The sequence below is a fragment of the Moschus berezovskii genome, chromosome 19 (genome assembly GCF_049115385.1).
Source record: "Moschus berezovskii isolate FMDL1 chromosome 19, NW_MosBer_1.0, whole genome shotgun sequence".
NCBI classification, from domain to species: domain Eukaryota; kingdom Metazoa; phylum Chordata; class Mammalia; order Artiodactyla; family Moschidae; genus Moschus; species Moschus berezovskii.
The window spans coordinates 28,244,696-28,266,781 of record NC_142478.1 but is presented as its reverse complement, the minus strand read 5'-3'; the positions used below and the strand labels follow the sequence as shown (position 1 = coordinate 28,266,781).

Here is a 22,086-nt window from a genome sequence, read left to right as displayed (position 1 = left end):
CATATATATCTGTCCTATGAAAATGATATAAACTTATGCTTAGCTCCAATCATAGAATAATGATTGAACTTTACATGCCTTAAGGGCTCAAACTGACTGCTGATGCTCAGTGTTGGAGAGTTAGGCTTAAGGTTTTAAAAACTAGCTTTACGCAGAAATCAAGAGCTATAAGCATCTGCAGCACCATAGGTGACCATGTGGTGGCAGAAGAATGTTTTCTGTGTTTCTTCAATCTTTTTTATTCTAATATTCACATTTTTGTACTTCTAGTTCTGCATTCCAGGAAGCCGACATAGTAAGCTCTAAGGACAGTGGTCATGGAGACAGTGAACAGGGAGATAGTGATCATGACGCCACCAACCGCGGCCAGTCAGCTGGTAAGTGTGATTAAAGGGCGATGCTGACTTTTATAGTGGATTTTTTGAAAATAAATCCTCAGAGGATGGTGTTTTAGGTAGTTTTTAGTATTAGTAAACCTACAGAAAACTGGTATCATCCTACGTTGACAATTGTATCCTCGAAGGGACTTGTAATACAGTCTAATGTTCCTTTAGAATGAAAGTTAGAAATTCATTGTGGAATACGTGAGATCGTGAAACTTTTCTTTTTTATGTCATGTTATTTCCGGGAATTATATTGCGAACAAAGGACATAGATTTCTCACCTGGTCCAGTCCCCAGTCTTCAGTCAATTAAACTATTATTAGACTTGCTTATGGATGAAATAACAGAAGATGAATGAAATTGGTTGACCTGCGCAAGGTCACAAGAGGAAAAGTGGATGACTGGGAACCAAAATCCCAATTTTCTCATTTCCAGAGCAATGCATTTTACATACCACTGAATATTGAATGAGAGAAGGAATGGTGATTAAAAGTCATGAATAGATTGAAAGCAGGATTTCCAAATCTGGGTTCTTAGGCTTCAGGACACTAGTAAACATTTGATAATGTGCACTTTCTGAAGCATTCCTCATATTTTCAACATGATCCATGTTCAAAAGTTGACCTCTGGGTGTATTTGCATGTAAGCTTGAAGGTATTCCTGATGGGAGTTACAATGTGATACATATTTTTTACTTAGTTTTACTTGATTTTACTGTTCTTTTCTCCTGTATACATGTCCCCTTTAAGTTTTATAGAATCCTGATAACTCTACCTACTAATAATTAAAGAAAACACTGAAAAGAAATAAAATGTGTACCTTAAAATAATGAAAACAAATTTCACAAGGTTTGGATTTTTTTCTCCTTTGTTTGCATTTCAACTATGAAGGATGCTTTTTGAATTTTTTTGAAAACTTTTTCTCTTTTAACTGAGTTTTGTGTTTATCTGATACATAAAGCAATGCAATGACAAACTAACTTGTGTCACTTCTAAAAAAATGCCCATTGTTGGACTGTTTGGAGGTCCAACTTCATTCACTTGAGCTTTAAGCTTCATTTTGGTTAGTGATTAAGCCATAGGGAGATAGGGTTCTCATTTTCAAGGTAACATTGATCCTCGAGAGCACCCATTCCTTAAAACACTCCATGGACCTCTGAAAGGTGTTGAGGCAGTGTGTCAAAGGGCAGTACCCGCCCCACTGTCGCCTGGCAGCAGTGGTGGCTACAGACCTCTGACTTGGCTCATGAGTGGTGTGTCTGAGGCTGCCTTGGCCTTGGGAAACGCAGGCAGGAGGAGGGGGAGAAAAGACTGCTCAAGGGTCTCTTTATATTGCTGCAAGTCATTAATATGCAGACCTAATGAGACTTGAGAACTGCCAAGAATCCCCGGAGGTCCCTGCCCCTTGCGGGCCTTCACGCTAAGTGAACAGAGCATCTATTTAGTGTCTGGGAACCTGACAACAAACCAGATCTTGCCAGAAGTTTATATTTGAGTACAAAGTCCCTTTCATTTTTGGCCTATATATGACATATGATTTATTGTTATCTTTTAAAAGGTGTACCTTTGGAATTGCTCATTCCTCTTCTTTTTCAGTTTCTGATTTCATAGTCAGCCTTTTAAAGCTTTTGAAACAAAATGTTTAACATTAAAAAAAAAGAAAATCCCCCACTGCATGTTTCCTTGTGGGTGTATTTTATTCCTTTCCCACTCCCCCTTACTTTTTTTTCTGTAGCACTCCAGTCTCAATGAACATTTCAATTAGTTTAGTTCCTCAGACATAATGAGCCATAATAACTTAACTGAAGAAAAAGAAAGGAATAAACATCTGCAAAAAGTGCTAAATTTGGGAGATGGATGGGAATACGTTCTTACCAATGTGCCTTCCCAGCGGCTCTTTTATTTCACAAGCACTCAGTGTTGCCATTTTGGTAATATTACTTACAAATTATTTGAGATGTCAAAACATTTGAAAATGTTAAATGCTAAATTGTGTTTGGAAAACATGCTTAAAAGCAGGGTAGTTTTCATTTTTCTTATCAAAGTGGAAAATTCTTTTTTTCTGCCTTTAGGTTTTTAACATGTGAAAGTATTACAGAGTTAACAATCTGTGGATCTATTTCATTAGCATTTATAGGGTTGCCACAACCTACTGGGCACAATGATAGCTATTTTTGAATTGTATTAACACACTTGTGTTAAGAAATAATTACACATTTGTGTGCTGAATTGCAGTCAGATTTAATATATCTAGTTTTATTGTTAAAATGATTTTGCATTATTTACCTTTTAAAGTATAAAACCCTAAATGCAGAGAATTAAGATGCCTTTACTTAATGACTTTTTTCCAGTCCATTCTTTGTTGTGTACTATAAACTTCACACCAAGTAGCTAGAGTTAATTTCCTAAAAGTTAAGCCTATCTCGGGCAAACAGATACCTCTGCTTTATTTCCTTGTACAACCAGGTATTGATGATCTTCCAATTTTGCGGTATTTAGAGAATATTCTTCATAGCACATCTTTTTCTAGGTTTAGGATATGAAAAACTTTTGAGCTAATAAGCAAATCCCACTCAGCTTTATGTTTTAAAGGGGAAAGTTAGGCTATCATAGAAAAACAACACTGAAAAGATATGAATTCTGAATTCTTTAGTTTTTACCTCATTTCATATTATATAGTATACACTGTTTAGCTTAGTTCTTCACCCATTTAAACTTCCTAAGTCTTTATATCATTTTCCGTGTTAACATTAATATGTATTTATTTATTTGGATATGCCTTCCATTTATTATTCTATGAATAGTTTTCTTTTTTGTTCTTTCACCCTCCTCCCCACTTGCTTTTCTCCTCTCTAAGCCATTTGCAGTCACCAATCTTGTTCATAGAAGGGCTTTAAACACGGAGGCAGCTGCACAGAGAATCACATAAGCTTTTTCAGTTTTCCACTGCACCTGGCTCCATGTGTGGAATTCTTCGACTTGACCACTGGTCTGTGGCACTTTCTTTCTATAGCCTTGTCAAGGTGCTTTCCGTTTTTTTCAGTGCACTATTGATGTATTGGTTAGGTATGGCAGAAGTCCAAGGAGATGTGGTAAATGCTTGCAAAAACCATCACGAGGGGAGAAACTGATTAATCACAGCTTAAATAGCAAAAAAAAAAAAAAAAAGCCAAAGTGAACTTAAAACTAGTATATGTTCAATTTTATAATACTATTAGATTAAAAGATAGATTTTTTTGTCTGATTTAAATACTGATACAACATTGTTTGCTGTATAATCTTAAACATTTTAGTATTATCGGAGGTAGATCTAAGGAGATCTATTTAGCTGTAAGTATTTGTTCCCCCCAATCCCATTTATTAAGTACTTAACAATGTGCACACTAAGATTAAATTTGAATTTATTTTTAATAACTGACCTTCTTAAAATGTATATTGAAGAAAACCCTCATAAGTCAATGTTACTTGTTATAGTTTACCTGAAAATTTTCAAATTTCTCTTCTAAATTTTTCTTTTATTTAAAAGACAGGTTAGCTTCTAAATATGCTTATTTCTTAACTAATGATTATGAGACTTGTACATGACACACGGCTAAAGCTTGACTATAAATTTTAAAAGTGATTTATATTGTCAGTGTTTTCATACTAGTAGATAAACATATATCATGAAATAAATTAAGCCATTGTACTACTACTGCAATATCAGTAAGAATTTTCGGCCTATCATAAAGTTAAAAATTTCCCTTTCTCAACTCCAATAAGAATTTAGATACTGGCAATTAACTTCTGGCTTTATAAATCAGGTGAATTTATACCATAGTCTGAATAAACAAAAGCTTTTTTGCTAAGGTTTCTGATGAAAATAAGAGCTACAACTAGGTAATGCAGAGACATTCACAATTGAAAAAGATATAAGACAACTATTAAGAGAAAATGTAGAAAAATATAAACATTAAAATATGTTAGGTAGTGAGAAAATTTTGATCTACATGTTTTGATTTTTTCATAGATAAATTATGTTGTAAAATCTCTACTCCCAAACCAAACCTAAAACTACAGAAATTTTGGTGATTATTGTTAATATCTCTAATTTCTCCAGTGTTAACTAATTAAAAGAAGACTTAAAATTTCCTCAAAATTATGTGTTGATTTTTTTAACTAATTTATCATATTTTGGGTAAAATACATTTTTTGAAGGCTTGTTACATGAGAAAGGTCCATGTAATTTTATTGTATTGAATTCATCAGAAAACAGAATAAATTGATTATAATTACATTTTTGAAACCATAGTTTGTTCTCCGTGGTAATATCACAGCCTCTGACTATAAGGGATCAAGTTACTTGCTAGTGTAAAAAGATGTATTTTAAAATTTGTCTAAATATATCTCTATATAACATGCAGTCTATCACTTCAGCTGTCGTGTCATGTAGAACAGATCATTTCTGAGAAGTGGAAAAAAATAAATCACAAGAAATTGCAAATAAAATCTGTATGTTGAAATGTTTCTTAGGAATGACCAAAACTTCATAACTCAGGTGTGGCCTGTAGTTCTCTGCTATCCAAGTCTCACAGGTTCTAAAATAAGGGCGTTTGAATGAGGAAAAAAATGACGTTGAAGTTATTTTCTCTTGGACCTTCAACTTGAGATGTTAAAAATTTCCAAAAGCAGTGTGAAAGATACTCATTTTTAAATGTCCCATGTACTGAAATACTTGGCATTCCGGTCCTTTGTGCAGTCATTGACCACCACAAAACTTAAACATGCCTCTGCTTGTCTGGTCATTAAAATAATATACTTAATGGGGAATAGTGATATATGAAGAAAGATAAAGTCATTTCGTCTTTCAGTGGCTCCCTAAGGTGAGGTCAGATAATGGGCACAATTTATTTGGTTCTCAAACTATACATTTGAGACGGAAAAAAAAATTTTGTTTCAATGAATATTTCTAAAACTTATTTGAAATTTATTTATATACTTTTTATGTGATCAAAAAATTGTTTCTACGTCTGATATTTTCCTCATAAGAAATCAGTACACTTGCTTTGTCTGTAAAAACGTGTGAAATATATTCATGCACAAAACGTGCCATCTTCCCTCTCCTTGTAGTTACATAAAGCTGTGTTATCACTATGGGGATCCCACTGTAAAAGAGTAGCTCATAAATTTATGAGGAACATTATGTACAAGTGTTGCTCCTCTTACAGGCAGGTAACACTGTGTATCCAACAGAAAACTTTATCATATTTCTCACTTTTCTTGTTATACACTTGATAATTTTTTTGTACAGGTTTTCAAGTCAGAGACCTTTATTTCATCATCTAAGGGAATTTTAACTAGCATCTAATAAGTCAAAGAGGCAGAAAACCATACACTTCAAGAGAAGAAATTTAGCACAATTGAATATCAACTAGCCATGAAAACAAGTTCTAATAAAAGTACCTTCTAACATCTCATAAAAGTACTTTCTAACAGCTCATAAAAATACCTTCAAATATCTAAAAGATAATGCAGAGACTAGATCATTAAAATTTTTCTGTGTGATTATCATATTCAGAATTATAAGGATCCTTGGGTACAGTGCTCAAAAAGATGTGAAATACTATTAATGGTCTTTTGAGGTGTATTTGAAAGGGTTTTATCAGTTATGTGATGAAAAATTGTATTAATTCCAAATTTTGCATTAGTACCCATCTTTATCAGGATCTGGTAATATAATTCTATCTTAATATTTGAATTTTTCCATCAACTTCAAATTTAATATGATATAAATTTATTTTTAAAATAATTGCTTATAATTGACTTATACTGGTACCTCCATCTATCAAAAAGACCTTTTATTCCTTATCACACTATAAATAGGGAGTGTTTAGAGTACAGTGCATCAAAATACAGATCTCTCTGGTTCTATAGCTTCTAGTTACCTGCTGTGTCAGTGTGCATCGAGAATATTCTTCTTCCCTTCCTCTTTTTTTTTCCTAATACCTATCTCCTTATAGGAATAGGGTAATTTAACTTCCCTGGTGTCTAGAAAATAGTTGACCTGTTTTACTTGCTGATCTTAGTCTGATTCCTGATCCCAGCTTCAACTCACGTTTATGTTCCTCAATGATGCACTGATCAGTAATTTACTTCTGGATTAATGCATGACAATTATCAATAGATTATTATAATTGAAGTCAGATTTAACATTATACATGCTGCTGCTGTTTAGTCGCTAAATCCTGTCAGGCTCAGTGTGGCCCCATGCACTGTAGCCTGCCAGGCTCCTCTGCCCATGGGATTTTCCAGGCAAGAAAGTTGGAGTGAGTTGCCATTTCCTTCTCCTGAAGATCTCAGTGCAAGGATCAAACTCCCCTCTCTTACATCTACTGCTTGGCAGGCAGATTCTTTACCAGTGAACCACCTGAAAAGCCCTAGCATTACACACAGTTTAATTTAAAATTTTAGAAGTCATTATAATATGAGATTAATATATAATAAGAAGTTTGGTGTTATTTCTTTAAACAATTTACATAATTAATTGTTTTAAACTCCAAAATACTTGAGGATAATCTGGGGACCTAGTAATTATGAAAATTTGATTTCTTTGTATATATAAAGAGCTGTTAAAATATGCACATAAAAAGTAAATTATTGTGTGTCTGGATTTTACAAACTAAAACTTGTTCAAGAGCTCAAATCACTCATAATATTTATAGAAGAAACAATCAAGTGTTTTCATTACACTCTCTTGATTAAAAAAATAATCCATAGTTTTTTCACACCAAGCATTTCATCCATTTGAAAGTTTCTGATGTACAGAATAATCACTCTTTGGTTATTTCTAATTGATCCTATTTTTAAACATATTTAATAAATGCATTGCTCTGTCTAGAAACACATTAAAATGTGATTTTTGTTTGTGTGTTTACTTTTTTACATAATTCTAGTTATCAAATTGAATAACAGATAGTATTCTGTAGTGCCCCAAAATGATATTTTGCTTATGAGACTGGGTGAGCTTTCTTGGGTCATAAGTATCATGTTTAATATTCTTGTCAGTCTACCGGAGACAATGAAACTTGAAATGTCATTTGAAATCTTGGTATTCTAGGATCAGTAAGCAAACATTTCTGTGTTGTCTGGGACAAGTGTTTTCCAATATAGAACAAGTAATAAGGTATTCATCAATAGCGTCTTGCAGCTGACTTACCTTGCACTTGGTTACCTTGGTTTCACTAATTACAGTCATTTGTTCTGGGCTTGTCTAAGTGGTAAATGATAAGCAGTTTGTAGTAATATGGACTACAAGAGTGTCACTGAAAAATAATTTGTAGAAAGTCATTTTCTAAGAACCTAAAATAGCATGCTCTTGGCCACTCTTGTTTTATTCTTTTATTTATTGGTATATCGATATGTATGCCATGTTTCTGTTGAATTTCACTTTTTATTTCATGTCTAGATCTTATTATCTAAATATCATCACTCACGCTTCCCATATTTCTTCCATTTTTGTCTCTAAGGAAAAAAATATGACTTATCATCACTAGAAATTACAGGTAATGAAGTCTTTCCACTTGGGTTTTATTTTTTCTGTTACAAACTTCAGAGATTTTCTTTTTCTTAATATTCATTTTCACTATTTTCTAATTATTTAAATAATTTAGAGTCAATATTTTCCCTCAACATCCTGACCAGTTTAGAAACATCTGTCTCAGAGCCCTGTTTGCCAAGAGTCCTACCCTTTACAAAATAATATAAGGTGATTTTGGGCTCCTGTCAGGTTAACACAAGAAAAATCTGTTAAGATACCTTTACCCATTACTCTTTACATTGCCTATAATTTTTCACTTCTAAGCCGGGAAGCTTCCCTGGAGGAGGGTATGGCAACCCAGCATCTTGCCTGGAGAATATCATGGACAGAGGAGCCTGGTGGGCTACAGTCCATAGGATCACAATGAGTCGGACATGACTGAGCACAGACACAAGCAGCTGGTCCTGTTGATGAAACCTCCATCCGTAGCTTCTCTGTTTTCTGCTCACAGGTATGGATCTCTTCTCCAACTGCACCGAGGAATGTAAAGCACTTGGCCACTCAGATCGGTGCTGGATGCCCTCCTTTGTCCCTTCTGATGGACGCCAGGCTGCTGATTATCGTAGCAATCTGCATGTTCCTGGCATGGACTCTGTTCCAGACACTGAAGTGTTTGAAACTCCAGAAGCCCAGCCTGGGGCGGAGAGGTCCTTCTCCACCTTTGGCAAAGAGAAGGCCCTTCACAGCACCCTGGAGAGGAAGGAGCTGGATGGACTGCTGTCTAATACACGAGCGCCTTACAAACCACCATATTTGAGTAAGTATTACATAAAAGGCTGTATCAAAGTCTTCCCTTTCAGGAAATAAAGTTCAACATGCCATTCTTCTTAGTAAAAATAGAATTCAGGTTGTTTTCTAAAACAAAGATAAAAGTGACTCCGGGATGCAGGCAGCACTTTACAATACAAAAACGAATATACTTAACAGGAAGACAGGTTCTTGGGTTAGTATATTAAATCAAACATAACTTCTGATGTTGAAAACATTTCCAAACAATCTTCATATTTCCTTTGAATATTGTTCACCTGTTTACTTGATTTCCATGTGTTTTGAAGGGCTTATGTAAGGTGGAAAAACATCTCTTGACACAATTCACAGAGAAATTTTGTTTTCTTATCGATACCAGCATTATTGCTTAGTCATCCTTTTCCTATAAAGACATTAAACATGTTAGGCTAAGTTCAGAATACATTGCAGCCATCAGTTTGATAATTTTGCGTAGTTTAGTAATATATTGGCATGGATTCAAGTCACTTATCAGAATCAGAGGAACTACATGATGAAAGTATATCAATACAGCAATATTATTCATTTATTTACAACAATAGGTTCTTCTTCTAATATTGAGACTTTGATAATTGTACTCAGCTCTTTTGATTTTGGGACCCTAGTCTCTAAGTGGATTATTTTATACAAACAGCTGAAAAACAAATGCTTTATAGGATTATTTAGTATATTTTATTTGAGGGTTTTGGTAAGGAAATTATTCCATTTATTCTCTGCTATAAAGGAATCTTTACTTTTTAGTTAATGGTTAAATACCACTGATGATTCAATATTTTGATCAAACCACATCAACTAATATTTGATAATGGAAATTATAAAAACTTAATCAAAAGATGATTTTTATCTTGTACAGTAAATCCAATGTACATGTCATTTTCTTACTTTCATCTTCCAGTGTGAAAAATAAAAATAATGGAACTATAAATTAGAAACAAAAATGAGCCACTGCCGATATATCATTTCTTTTATGACTTACAAAGTGGGATGAAAAAGATACTTAAATAGAAGAAAAAACTAGAAGAATTTAGCCCTTTTATGTAAATATGAAAGTCATGGATTAAATACATGGAGGATAAGGATATGACTACAACTCTGGATATTGATAATAAGAGTTAGTTATTATCTTACGATTAAAAATGTGAATCTGCCATTGAATACATGCATTCCGATAGCAACAATGATCAAATTGTGTATTTAGAAGGATTGCATTCAGTTTTTCAAATTACTTAGGAATACCATTACCCCAGAATGGCATAGTATATTAGCATTTCAGAACCAAATAATTGTGCCTCTCTATAAATTATTGATATTTGTTTTGCTTCATTTTATAAAGTTATGAAATATGAGGGCACAAATACTTAAAGAAAGTATTTTGTTGAACTATCTAACAAAATATCTTATGGATGTAATTTGGATGCTAAAGTCCTAATGTTTAACTTACACATCTGCGTACACTATGATTTAAAGTAGCTTAAAATCAAATTTTAATAAATAAGGACTATGAGTCACTCTTTGCCCCTCAAACTAAATTCTGGATTTAAAATTTTACTTACCAAAGTTTTCCAGATTTAAAACAACATATTCTCACTAGTGTTTCACTTAAAGTAAGAATATACACTACAGAAGTATATTACCAGTAATGTCAAGGCAAAAATTCAAACTGTGTATGATTCAGAGTAATTCAAATGTGTATTTCTAAATAAATATACAATATTTTCTGTTAGCATATATTAACTGGTAATTCTACATTAAATATAGAGAGAAATCAGTTCACGCTCTTTAACACTTAGTGAATACCAACCTTGATGAAGTTTCATTTACGTTATAGAACTGAAATTTTTAACATTTATAAAAGTCTTTCTCTACTGACTAGTTTTTCTTTTTAATTTTAAAAATCATGGTAACATTTTTTGTTGATAAAAATTTTAATGCTGCATATATTATAATGCCAGTGTCTCTACTTTAGGAGTCTAGTATTTTCACTTAGATCCTTGATTTCAGGGATTATGAAATACGTTATCATTTATATGTGCTGCTAGAAATCAAAGAATGCATGTATTATTTTACTAAGAAAATTAAGACTTTTGCATATTATCCAGACATATATTATAATCAATTAATTTTGAGTAGCAATTTATGTCTTCTCTTTTAGTCAGCTCAGCTCACATTGCTCAAAATTTAGGGTTTAGGGTAAAGTGTTACCAGGATGAAAAAGAAGCAGAAAATTAGCTATTTTGCTGTTTTTATTTATACTCTCCTCAGTTCTTCATATAACTTTAGTCATATCTGAACTTTTTTTAACTTCCAGTGTTTAACGATATCTTCAACACACAGTTATCTTTAAAATTACTTTGTGCCTCTGACTTAATAAGCATAGTCAATTTTATGCTTAATCTAACTATACAAACTAAATCAGAACCATCCATTCCTGACAATTTTGCCCCCAAATTCGCATAGTAGTAGCTGTTAATATGTGTATCATTTATCATCAGGAATGAAAATTTTCTCATCTTCTAAATTGAAAAGCACATCCCTTATGTTACTGAAGAAACTAAAAATTAGCACTAAATACCTTTTTAAAATCAGAGTGTATATATAATTCTTGAGAAAGCAGTTTTACTTTTGCTAAACATGCATTTAGTTTTTAAATGAACATAATGTACATTTTGCTGTTAAAAAAAGCAGCTGTATATTTAGTTACTTTTGTGAAGCCCTAAAAAAAAGCCTTGTGAGGCTAGCAGTATCATTTAGAAATGATCCCAGGGAAATGGTGATACGCTTAATAATACAAATGAGGTCATTGTCTGCACCCAAGAACTTTCCATTTCTACACCTCTGATTGCTAGAATTAAAATTAAAAATTGGAGGAAAACAGCTTTTACACAAAAGTGTGTTTATACATGTTTAAAAAATATACTTTGTGTTCCTAAAAACTACCTGTATTCAATTTTATTTTTTCCTTTTTCAATGTATAAGAAAATATCCATGAAGAGCATATATAATGCACTTAACGAAATGGAACTTACTTTTTTTAATCAGGAGTAATTTTGAACTTATCTGTTAATATCATTAGTCATGAGTGCTTTAAGAGCATGCCTTCTCTTATTTTTGTTATGTTGTAGATTTCTAATACTCTAGTAAGGATCAAAGGAATACACTGAAAGGTTGAGAAAATAAATTTAAACATGTAGAGTATGGTCATACAGTGTTTAGATTTTATTTTAAAACGTTAATAAAATTTAGCTTAGTTTTACCTTTAATTTTTACTAGAATAATAAAAAATAATAAAATATAACTTTAACTTTTAATAAAAGTTAATAATTGTTTTCAACACTTGCTAAAATGAAATAAAAATATTCTCTGGAGTTTAAAATTCCTTATATTCTTCCATATGGAATTCAGTAATTTCTTTAAAACTATAGACATGTTATTTAAAAATAACATGTGTTTCAAGTCACACGGTAAGTTAAACATAAAGCAATCTAGATAGTCCAAGCAAATAAGGAACATAAAAATAATTTAAGTTCAAGAATATAACTGGTAAAAGTTATATCATTAATGTAATTTAGAAAAACCAATATTTAAAATAATACATTTAATATTGGGGACTTCCCTGGTGGTTCAGACAGTAGAGTCTGCCTGCAGTGCGTGAGACCCAGGTTCGATCCCTGAGTTGGGAAAATCCCCTGGAGAAGGATATGGCAACCCACTTCAGTATTCTTGACTGGAGAATCCCCATCGACAGATGAGCCTCAGTTCAGTTCTGTCGCTTAGTCCTGTCCGACTCTTTGCAACCCGGTGGACTGCAGCACGCTAGGCTTCTCTGTCCATCACCAACTCCCGGAGTTTACTCAAACTCACGTTCATTGAATCGGTGATGGCATCCAACCATCTGATCCTCTGTCGTCCACTTCTCCTCCCACCTTCAATCTTTCCCAGCATCAGGGTCTTTTCAAATGAGTCGGAGGAGCCCGGCAGGCTACAAAGAGAAGTCCCAAAGAGTCGGACACAACTGAGCGACTTCACTTTCATTTAATAATATTTTTGTCATCTTTCTTGCTCATGATTTTGGCTTCACATTTTGAACATTATCTCTTCAGATTTTTTTTTTTTTGTCTGGAAGCAAGTATATCTTTCAGTTTGAATCAGCCAACAATACAGTATTAAAGATATAAGGATTTGTGTTTTGGAAACCTGTTGATTTCTTGTCAAAAACATAATCATTCCCTTAGAATTGAAGACAATTATAAAATAAATGACTAATGAAGTTTCATCGAAAATGTATTTGTGAAATATTTCTTTTATTTGTTTAAAGTATCATACAAAAATAAATTATATTGAATAGAGTGAAAAAGCCTACATTGATATGATTTGTTTAAAATCCTAAATCCATGAAATTTTCTACAATTCTAGGACTGTAGGAAACCATCTATTGAAAAGTGTTGCAATTGATTCTGTTTTCATATCAAATAGTATTTAGAGTGGTCCAGGTGTGTCAAAAAATCACTCTAGCTGTCTCCTGACATAACTTTGTTTTTGCCTACTTTAGAGCCCTTTTGAAATTTCAACCCAAATCATACATAGCATAGCGTTAAGAAAAGATGTCAGAATTTGGGAACATTGCATTTAAAATACTGCTGCCATTTTAACCTAGACTTTTCATTGGTGACTATCATTTTAGGAAAAATTATTTTTGGTGTCTATATTATTTCTACCTAGAACTTCTTAAAATTGTAGAGTATATTTTGTTGAGTCACAGCTTTTCCAATCCTTTCATTATTTTAGTCTGCCCTCTGAGTGAAGTCAAGATTGTGTAGGAGCATATATAGAATTCAAAATAAAATGACTTTTCTTAGCAGTACACATTACCCTTATATCCATGTATAGTGTTTTCTTTGGGATTTGTATGTTCCTCTAATGTCATAAACACAGTATCACTTTACCAAATATTAAATTCCACAAAAGGTATTTTTATATGTGGCCTTTTTAACATTTTTGTTTTTTAGGTCCATACATTACTAAATGAATGGACGTCTTTTTCAGTATTTTTTTCCTTTTTTTAAAATGGATATATTTGTTTCTGTTCAGTTTTTCTTCAAGTTGTGCTGCTTTTTAAAAAAATATCCTATTTCTGAGATTTTTGTTCTCTCACTAATCTTCATAAAAATACATCTAAACTTGTGAGTCTAACTAATTTATTACCTTTTTAGTTTATCTCTTTGTGACAAACCTCTGGTCTTTGAATCACAGCAGTCTTTCTATTTTTCCATTAAATTCTTTTATTTTGTAATTATAAATTAATCAGTCATAGTCAAAAAAGTTTACCCACCTCAACGCTGTGAGCAGGAAATGTATGACAACTCAGGATCAGAAGAAACCTTACCCTAGTGCATATTCTCTATACATCTACTGTTAGAATTCAATGTTCACTGAATTTTACAAGATTGCACTGTTTTGAAAAATGGTAATCTATTCACAATTCATATCATTATTCCAGTCAACTGATGCAGCAGCTGACTGTAACCTTCCTATACTCTAGATAAGTGAGATGTTATAAGATTATATTGTTTCTTCTCCTTTAGTTGTTAAGTAATGATCTTCCGTAACTAATATGATTTAAAGTGAAAGCTATAAAAATCTGAAGTGCAGATATGAAACAGAGCAATTCATTTTAAATCTATACATCTGGCAATTTCTGTGGACAATTTGCATTTTACTTATTTAGACAGCAGTGCTTCTCTTACACCATGTCATTTAAAAATTTGTGCCTTTGGGTGAAACTAGTTAGTAGTCAATACTCTCTTGGCATATTTAGACTCATTATGCAACTATACATAAGTGCAAAGTAATTATGTGATGGGAAATGAATTAATGGATGAATAAGTGTTATTAAAGTAACCAAATTTTCTTTAATGCTGTCATCGTATTTTAATTTACACACACATCTACACACAGTTTTGATATCTCTTGGAGAAGGAAATGGCAACCCATTCCAGTAATCTTGCCTGGAAAATCCCATGGACAGAGGAGCCTGGCAGGCTACAGTCCATGAGGTCACAAAAGAGTCAGACACAACTGAGCAACTAAACAACTACATACAGTTTTGATATCTCTAAGCAAACTATCTGGTAGCTCTACGGGAAAGAATCTGCCTCCCAATGCACAAGATGGGGGTTAGATCCCTGGTTTGGGAAGATCCCCTGGAGAAAGAAATGGTAACCCGCTCCAGTATTCTTCCCTGGGAAATCCCATGGACAGAGAAGCTTGGTGGGTCACAGTTCATGGGGTCACAAAAGATTTGGATACGATTTAGCGACTGAACAACAACAGGCAAACTCTCTTTTTTCAATTAATTCAAACATGTTTTAAATTGCTTATATTTCTCTCTAAATATTGTCTGTAAGCTTTTATGAGGGAAGACAGAGTTTGAACTTCAAAATACTGAAGTACACCTAACGAAGGTGTTTTGTGAAATATGATGTTTTTTTTACTGCTTTAAGATTTTAAATTTCTTTTGATTTATTCAAAGAATTGAATTCATATCCTAAAGAAGAAATATATTTGTTTTTAATTTCTTAACTCTTAAAATTTTAATTGCTCCCCTTTCTTACCAGGTCTGTAATACATGTTTTACTTACTAGCAACTTTCATACATAAGCTCTCCTTTTTCACATTTTTTAAAGCTAGTATATTTTCCATTCTTTGCCCCATTACAGTCACTTATTCTTCTTACTTAGTTCCCAGGTAGGAGGTGTTTATTTGTGTGTTATTAATTACATTTTTCAATTCATTGATACATGGTTAAATAAAATATTGAAGGTCATACAGAAAAGACAATTAATAAAACTAATTTATATATTTATTCAGTGTTTTACACTGCTTAGTAAGTGATTACATAAAACCGTTCTTTTTGTGCACACTTTGCATTTAATTGAATTAACATTTAGCATATTAATATTATTTATATACTTCATTTTATATTACAGATCATTTTCATCCTCTTTCTTATTTTGTACATTGGAAGTAAATCCATATAAGCATTTGTCCATCACGTGAGCCTAACAAAGGAAGATTATCAATTAAAATATAAATAGAATTAACAATCAAAAGGAATATCTACTTGGGAATTTTTCCTGCCTCATCATTCTGAAGATCATGGGTCAAAATTTAAATGCATTAATTTATAAAGATATTGTGTATAAGTCTGGATTTTATAAGTTCAATTGCTTATAAATATCATTAAACATTGTTCAATACTCAATGTGCCAGACTTTTTTTGAGTGAGTCTGCGTCTTCTGAAACCCTTTTAATAGAAATTAGATAGCATCATTTAGACAATGTAGTTTAGAAACTGTTTTGGACCATAAGGTTCGTTGTTCAAGATTAGATAATACTACTGAGTCAAGACTAAACTCAGCATAACGTGGATCCACTTAATGCTTCCCAAATAACATTAATAATAATAATTTTGGAAGTTTTATATTAAAGTCCAATAAGACTCCCTAATTCCTGCATTAATGATTTCTCATAACCTAGATCAGTTTAGGTGGGGACAGTATAGAAGATTTGAAAGATTTAACCCTAAAATGTAATCACATACAAAATGACATGAATAAAAACAAGTCTTAAGGTACAAACAGAACTGAAGTGAGGATATAAAATTTACAGGAAAAAAATCAGGTCTTTATTTCTTATTCTTTGATACAATACACAACTTCATGTTTAACATTATATCTAGGCACTTAACTTCTAGGCACTTCTTTCTCCTAAAGATAGATTATTTTTAACTGTAGGCATTAAAAGATTATATGTGAACTTTATTTCAATAAAAGTTTTATAACCTGTACTTTAAAGTGCTATCTAAATCATCAAGCATAGCTTTTAAGTCACTGAGTTCAACAAGTGATTATAAATATATTTTCTGTGTTCTAGTTTCATGATTCTGTTGTATGGATACAGTTATGCATATATGTATCCCATAGAGAAGCATTATATTTTTAAGTTTAATTTTTAATTGTATCTATCGATTTCCAGAGGAAGAATAAACAAGGATTATGCTTAACGTAAGAGTAAATTTATTTAACTAACTGCTACTTCATTATCAGAAGCTGTTAACATGATAATGTAGTGCTTTTTGAGGAACAGATGAGTGATACAATCAAGTTTGGTTGTTCCTTTATTTTTTTAAACTACTAGTTGTACTTTTGAGGACAAGTTCATATTACATAATGTAGAGAAATTAACCATAACTCTAGAGAAAATAGATGTCTCTATTATAAGAAAGACATTATTTGTACTTTTTCTTTTTTAATGCTGATGTCGACTAGAATCCCGCACAAAATTCTACTATCACTTGTGTTGGATGTTTAACTGTATATTTTACACAAAATAGAAAATTGATATTACTTTGTCATCAAATATTCCAAGATTCATATATATGCCAGTAACTATGTTTCAGCTGAAATTTGTATGCTTACTGTATTATTCCATAAAAAGCATATTTGTAAATGTTTTTGTCAGAAATTTCCAAAATAAGTGTTTTGAAAGATAAGAAAAATTTAAACCTAGAAGTAATATATAAACAAACTCAATATCAAATGTTTATTTCCTGGGTTTTATTGTTAATCATCCTGGGTAAAGAAATAAGGTAGGATGCTTTTCTCATACCTAACTAAACACTGTCGGGCTTTGTCTCAAAGGGCAACATATGGTAGGAAGTTTTTGAGTCAAAAATGGCAACAGTAGATAAAGTATGCATAGTAAGATGTCTTGATGATGTACACTTGATGGTGTATTTAAAATACTTCCCGTGTAGGTTTAATTGAAATGGTGGTAGGTCCTCAGATGAAAAAGTTAATGTTATAGTTTGACAGTTGCTATCAGTTTACTTTTAGAAATATGTAGAAAACCTAGAGATTGACCTATAGAATTATTGTACTTTTCATCTTTAATAAACCTGATGCCGGAACTAATCCCCTTGCTGGTGACTAGTCATGTGGCTTTAAGTTTTATTTACCATAGAATTGTTCATCAGACGATTGCATCAGAGGTAATGAATCTAGATCTGTCCTGGGGGAATATATATTGGTTCTTGACTTGTTTCAGTCTTTTTGATAATAACAATGGTAACAGAGAACAATATTATGTAGAACCCATACATTCTACTAAGTTATGCTTTTAAACATTTGAAATGATGGATGATTTCAAGCTTATTAAAAAAAAAAAGAATAGTTTACTAAACTCTCCACATTCTCCAGCTTAAATAATTATCAATTCTTGGCCAAATTTGTTTCATCCAAAAGCTAATATACTTCCTCTTCATTCAGATTTTGTAAAGCAAATCCAGAAACCCTACTGTTTAATCCATAACTATTTCAGCAGGTTTATTAACATTTAGCATAACCACAAGAATACTCTCTCTCCTTAAAAATTTTCTTGCTATTGTTCATTGTCTGGTCATTGTTCAAACTTCCATAATTTTCTCATAGCTCTTATTTGCATTTATATTTTATTCGTGATTAAAGTCGTTTGTTGATGGAAACCCATCTTTATTTTAAAACTTTGATTGATATATGATATGTATATTGGACAGACATGGCATGCACATCATACCCATATAGAAAGGTACAAAAATCACAAATGGATAACTCAAGAAGTTTTCAGAAAGGGAGCACAGCTTGTCACCTGGAAGCACATTAACTGAGTACTGACTCCAGTAGCCAGAACATCACGAGTATCTCAAAAAGCCCACCATTCTGTCCCCTTTCAGTTACTACCACTCACGGGGTTACCTAGCCAAAGATTAGTTTTTGTCCTGGGCTCTAGCCAAAGATTAATTTTTCCAGTTATAAAATTTTATATAGTTTGAATAAATAGTGCAGTATACTTGAGTTAACTATAATATAATAGCTGGTTATTCTCTCTGATAACATAGGGAAAGTAAATATAGCTAAAATATATCAGTGTGTAAGCTAAAAAGACAATTTACTTAGAATATATTCTCCTTGGATATGATTTCTCTTACTCTCTTCGGAGTTCTTACCACATCTAATATTTTTTAAAGTGCTTGATATACCTCATTATATCTTCTTATTGAAACATAATCTTCTGTTAACTTTGCGGTGTTTTACAGAAACAAATATTTAAATATGTTGACTTGAATACCAGATTATAACAACAGAGTAGAAAAATTGAAATGTCTCTGTTTCACATTTCTTTGAGTCTCGATTAGAAGATCGTGGCAAATTGGAGACCAAGATGCTTAAAGGAGATTCTGAATAAAGTAAAGGGATTAACATTTTGGAAAACAGCATATCTGAAGAGAGTCTAAAAGGTTTGAGGGACTGCAAACTGAGAAGAAAAGGGGATCGGTAACAAAGCAAATGTTAAGTGTTTAAACAAATATGACACAGATAAGATAGCGATCAGTTCATCTGTCTTTATTGAGAGCAGAAAAGAAAAAAAAAATGGATATATATTGAATCCTGAGAGATTTAAATGACATGTTATGGTAAATATCCTGACGCTGACATTGGTATTTGCTCCTGAGAGATATGGAAACACATTACCTAGAAAGCTTTACAAACTACAAACGTATGCATATGCCAACTGTGATTTGGTGGAATAGCACTTTCTAGTCCTGTGATGTATTCCCGCAGAATGCTTTTCTAACACTGGGCCTGGTTGAAAGGAGTGAGGGGATGAGGCTCAATTTTACTAGAGGAAAAAAGAAAGGCAGTTGAGAAAGCCTCTGCTTTTATATATTTCCTTCCCTTCCTGTTTGTACGTAGATGACTTCTTATCTTCTCTACTTTGGAATTTTGGAAAGAAAATATTTGGTTTCTTAAGTCCTTTTTTTTCCCTCTCACACCTGGAATTGCAATGAATGATTAAATGTCCAGGAACATAAATTAAGAAATCAAGTTTTAGAAGGAAACGGGAAAATAATGCAAAATCTGAGTATGAAAATGTCTAGTATATTTTATATATGTGCGATAAATACCATTGGGTTTGTCTATTAAATAAATGTATTATGACTTAAAGATTTAAGACTTCATATTATATAATAATAATTTTTAAAAAGAAACCATGACTATAGATTTCAAATATCTATATGAAGATATTTTAAATATATTACTTTATCAAATATTGATCTTTTCTTCATTGAATTGGCTTGTTTCTTTTATAATAAGAATTTTCCACTTTAGGTATTATATTTTCCTCTGTTGAGCAATTTTAAGGAAAACCCTTGGTGTTAGTTACTATGAAATGGCTCTCAAATAAAATGAAACAGCCAGCATTAGTGATTCAAGATCAAGTTGCCTACTCTCCTTAAACCTAGTAGTGATATGTGCTTTCTTAATTATTTTGGAAGATATAGCAAACAGGCTACATATGATCATAACATCTTGGGTTGATTATTTTGGATAGTAAATTAAAATGTAGCATTAGCATGGTAATGTGGAGGCATGAATTCATTACACACTTAAGAAAGGAAAAATAAAGGGGAATTGTGTTAGCTAAACATTAATGCTAGATTTAATAATAGTAGCAGCTACTACTGAATGCCTATATAATATAGGCATGAGAAGATGAAATAAGGTGATAGTTACCCTCATCAGTCAAGGGTGATGAAATAAGCTCTATGAATTTCAGGTTATAGTACATAATTTTAGCAATTATTTTAGAATATTTTATGATTATATAAATCCACTCAGTTTTATATAGGTATTGGGGATTTAGTATTAGACAAAGTAGCAATGAGTTTTTTTGGTAAAATGGAGTGAATTTTAACCTCTTTGAACTTGAATTAAGGTGAAGATTTGAGAAATCTACATTTTAAAATTATATTATGAAATGATGGGAAGATAATTATTTCTGAATTATAACAAAATGTTGACTCTATTTAAATGTTACTGGGAAAAGTATACATTTTTAAGTGCAGGTTTACTGTAGAATTGGTTTTAGGAAAATACTTGACGTTGAATAATTTCATTTTCATCTCATACTTAAAACTGAGCCTGAAATCTAGAAACAACATCCTGGAGAACTTAAATTATTTTGAGTTTGGAGGAATTTCATAGGAATGTTTGTAATAATTCTGCATAGAAATTGTGATTTCTAAATGCTCATAAAAAGTGTGCTAAGATATCTAGTATGAGGGAATATTGCCCTCACTTTAAACAAAAACATTTAATGTAGTTCACAAAGGGCATATTCTGTTGCTTTGAAATTAATTTTAAATCTATATCTTTTAAAAAATCTTTTAAAGTTTTTCACATTTCAACTATTTTCTAATTCTGAGGGGTAGATATCCATAGGTCCTATTGTTTGTTATACTGTTCTTTAATGCCACGGCCATTTAAAACTGTAAAAAGGTTTTTAACCAGCTGTTTTAAACAGGTCTTCCCAAACAGTATGACCCACACTCAAGAAACTTATTATCAAAGACCTACTATATTGTTGGCATAATGGTCTTCAGTTTTGTTTGCCCTAAATCTAGATTATATGAATGTTCTGAAGACTAGCCAAATATGAAAATGATTTTGGCTCGTGAATTCATCAGAGTGATGTGAAAATAGGATCGATAGCATAATTTAAAATACAGATGTAATAACTGAATCAACTGAAGTACTCCTGGAAGATATCTAGGGGAAAATACTATGAGAACTCTGGTTGAAAATGTGTAAAAGGCATCGGATCAGCTTTATTACTGGTGATCACAGCCTCGGGCATCCTCACTCTGTAAGGACACTCTGCTTCATGCACAGATCAAAAAACTGAGTTTGGGTCATCTCAGTGACGTCTACTCTGGGCCATGTTAGAAACATGCAAAAGCATTTCTAATTATTGATATCCCTCCACTCCATACCTCATAATACCTCATACAAACCTCCTTTGAAATAATTTTGAAAAAATGAATGAACCAATCTCAGGCATATTATAATATCAGTGAAGAGTTTTCTTCTTTATGAAGCTGTTCAACTAGCTGGACTGTGGTGTCCTTGTTGCTGTTGTTTAGTTGCTAAGTTGTCACCACCTCTTTTGTGACCCCATGGACTCTAGGTCACCAAACTCCTCTGTCCATGGAATTTCCTAGCCAAGGATGCTGGAGTGGGTTACCATTTCTTTCTCCAGGGTATCTTCCCGACCCAGGGATAGAACCTGAGTCTTCTGCATTGGCAGGTGGATTCTTTACCCCGAGGCTCCAGGGAAGCCTGTGGTGTCCTTAGTAAGTACTTTAAAAATACTATAGTCATTATTTTCAGGACAGGTTTTTCTAAGCATCACTAATTTTATTCATTTTGACTTTATGATAGTTTGGAATGGTTAATTTCACAAG

General features: G+C 32.3%; 1 protein-coding gene across 1 annotated transcript in view; it reads left to right on the top strand.

The window, feature by feature from the left end:
• Window positions 1-22,086, top strand: part of PCDH10 (protocadherin 10) — a 41,116-nt gene that overhangs the window by 4,740 nt on the left and 14,290 nt on the right. Inside the window, exons 3-4 of the mRNA XM_055404773.2 lie at window positions 271-377; window positions 8,410-8,715. Coding sequence (XP_055260748.1) covers window positions 271-377; window positions 8,410-8,715 — 413 coding nt within the window. The remainder of the gene's footprint in view (window positions 1-270; window positions 378-8,409; window positions 8,716-22,086) is intronic.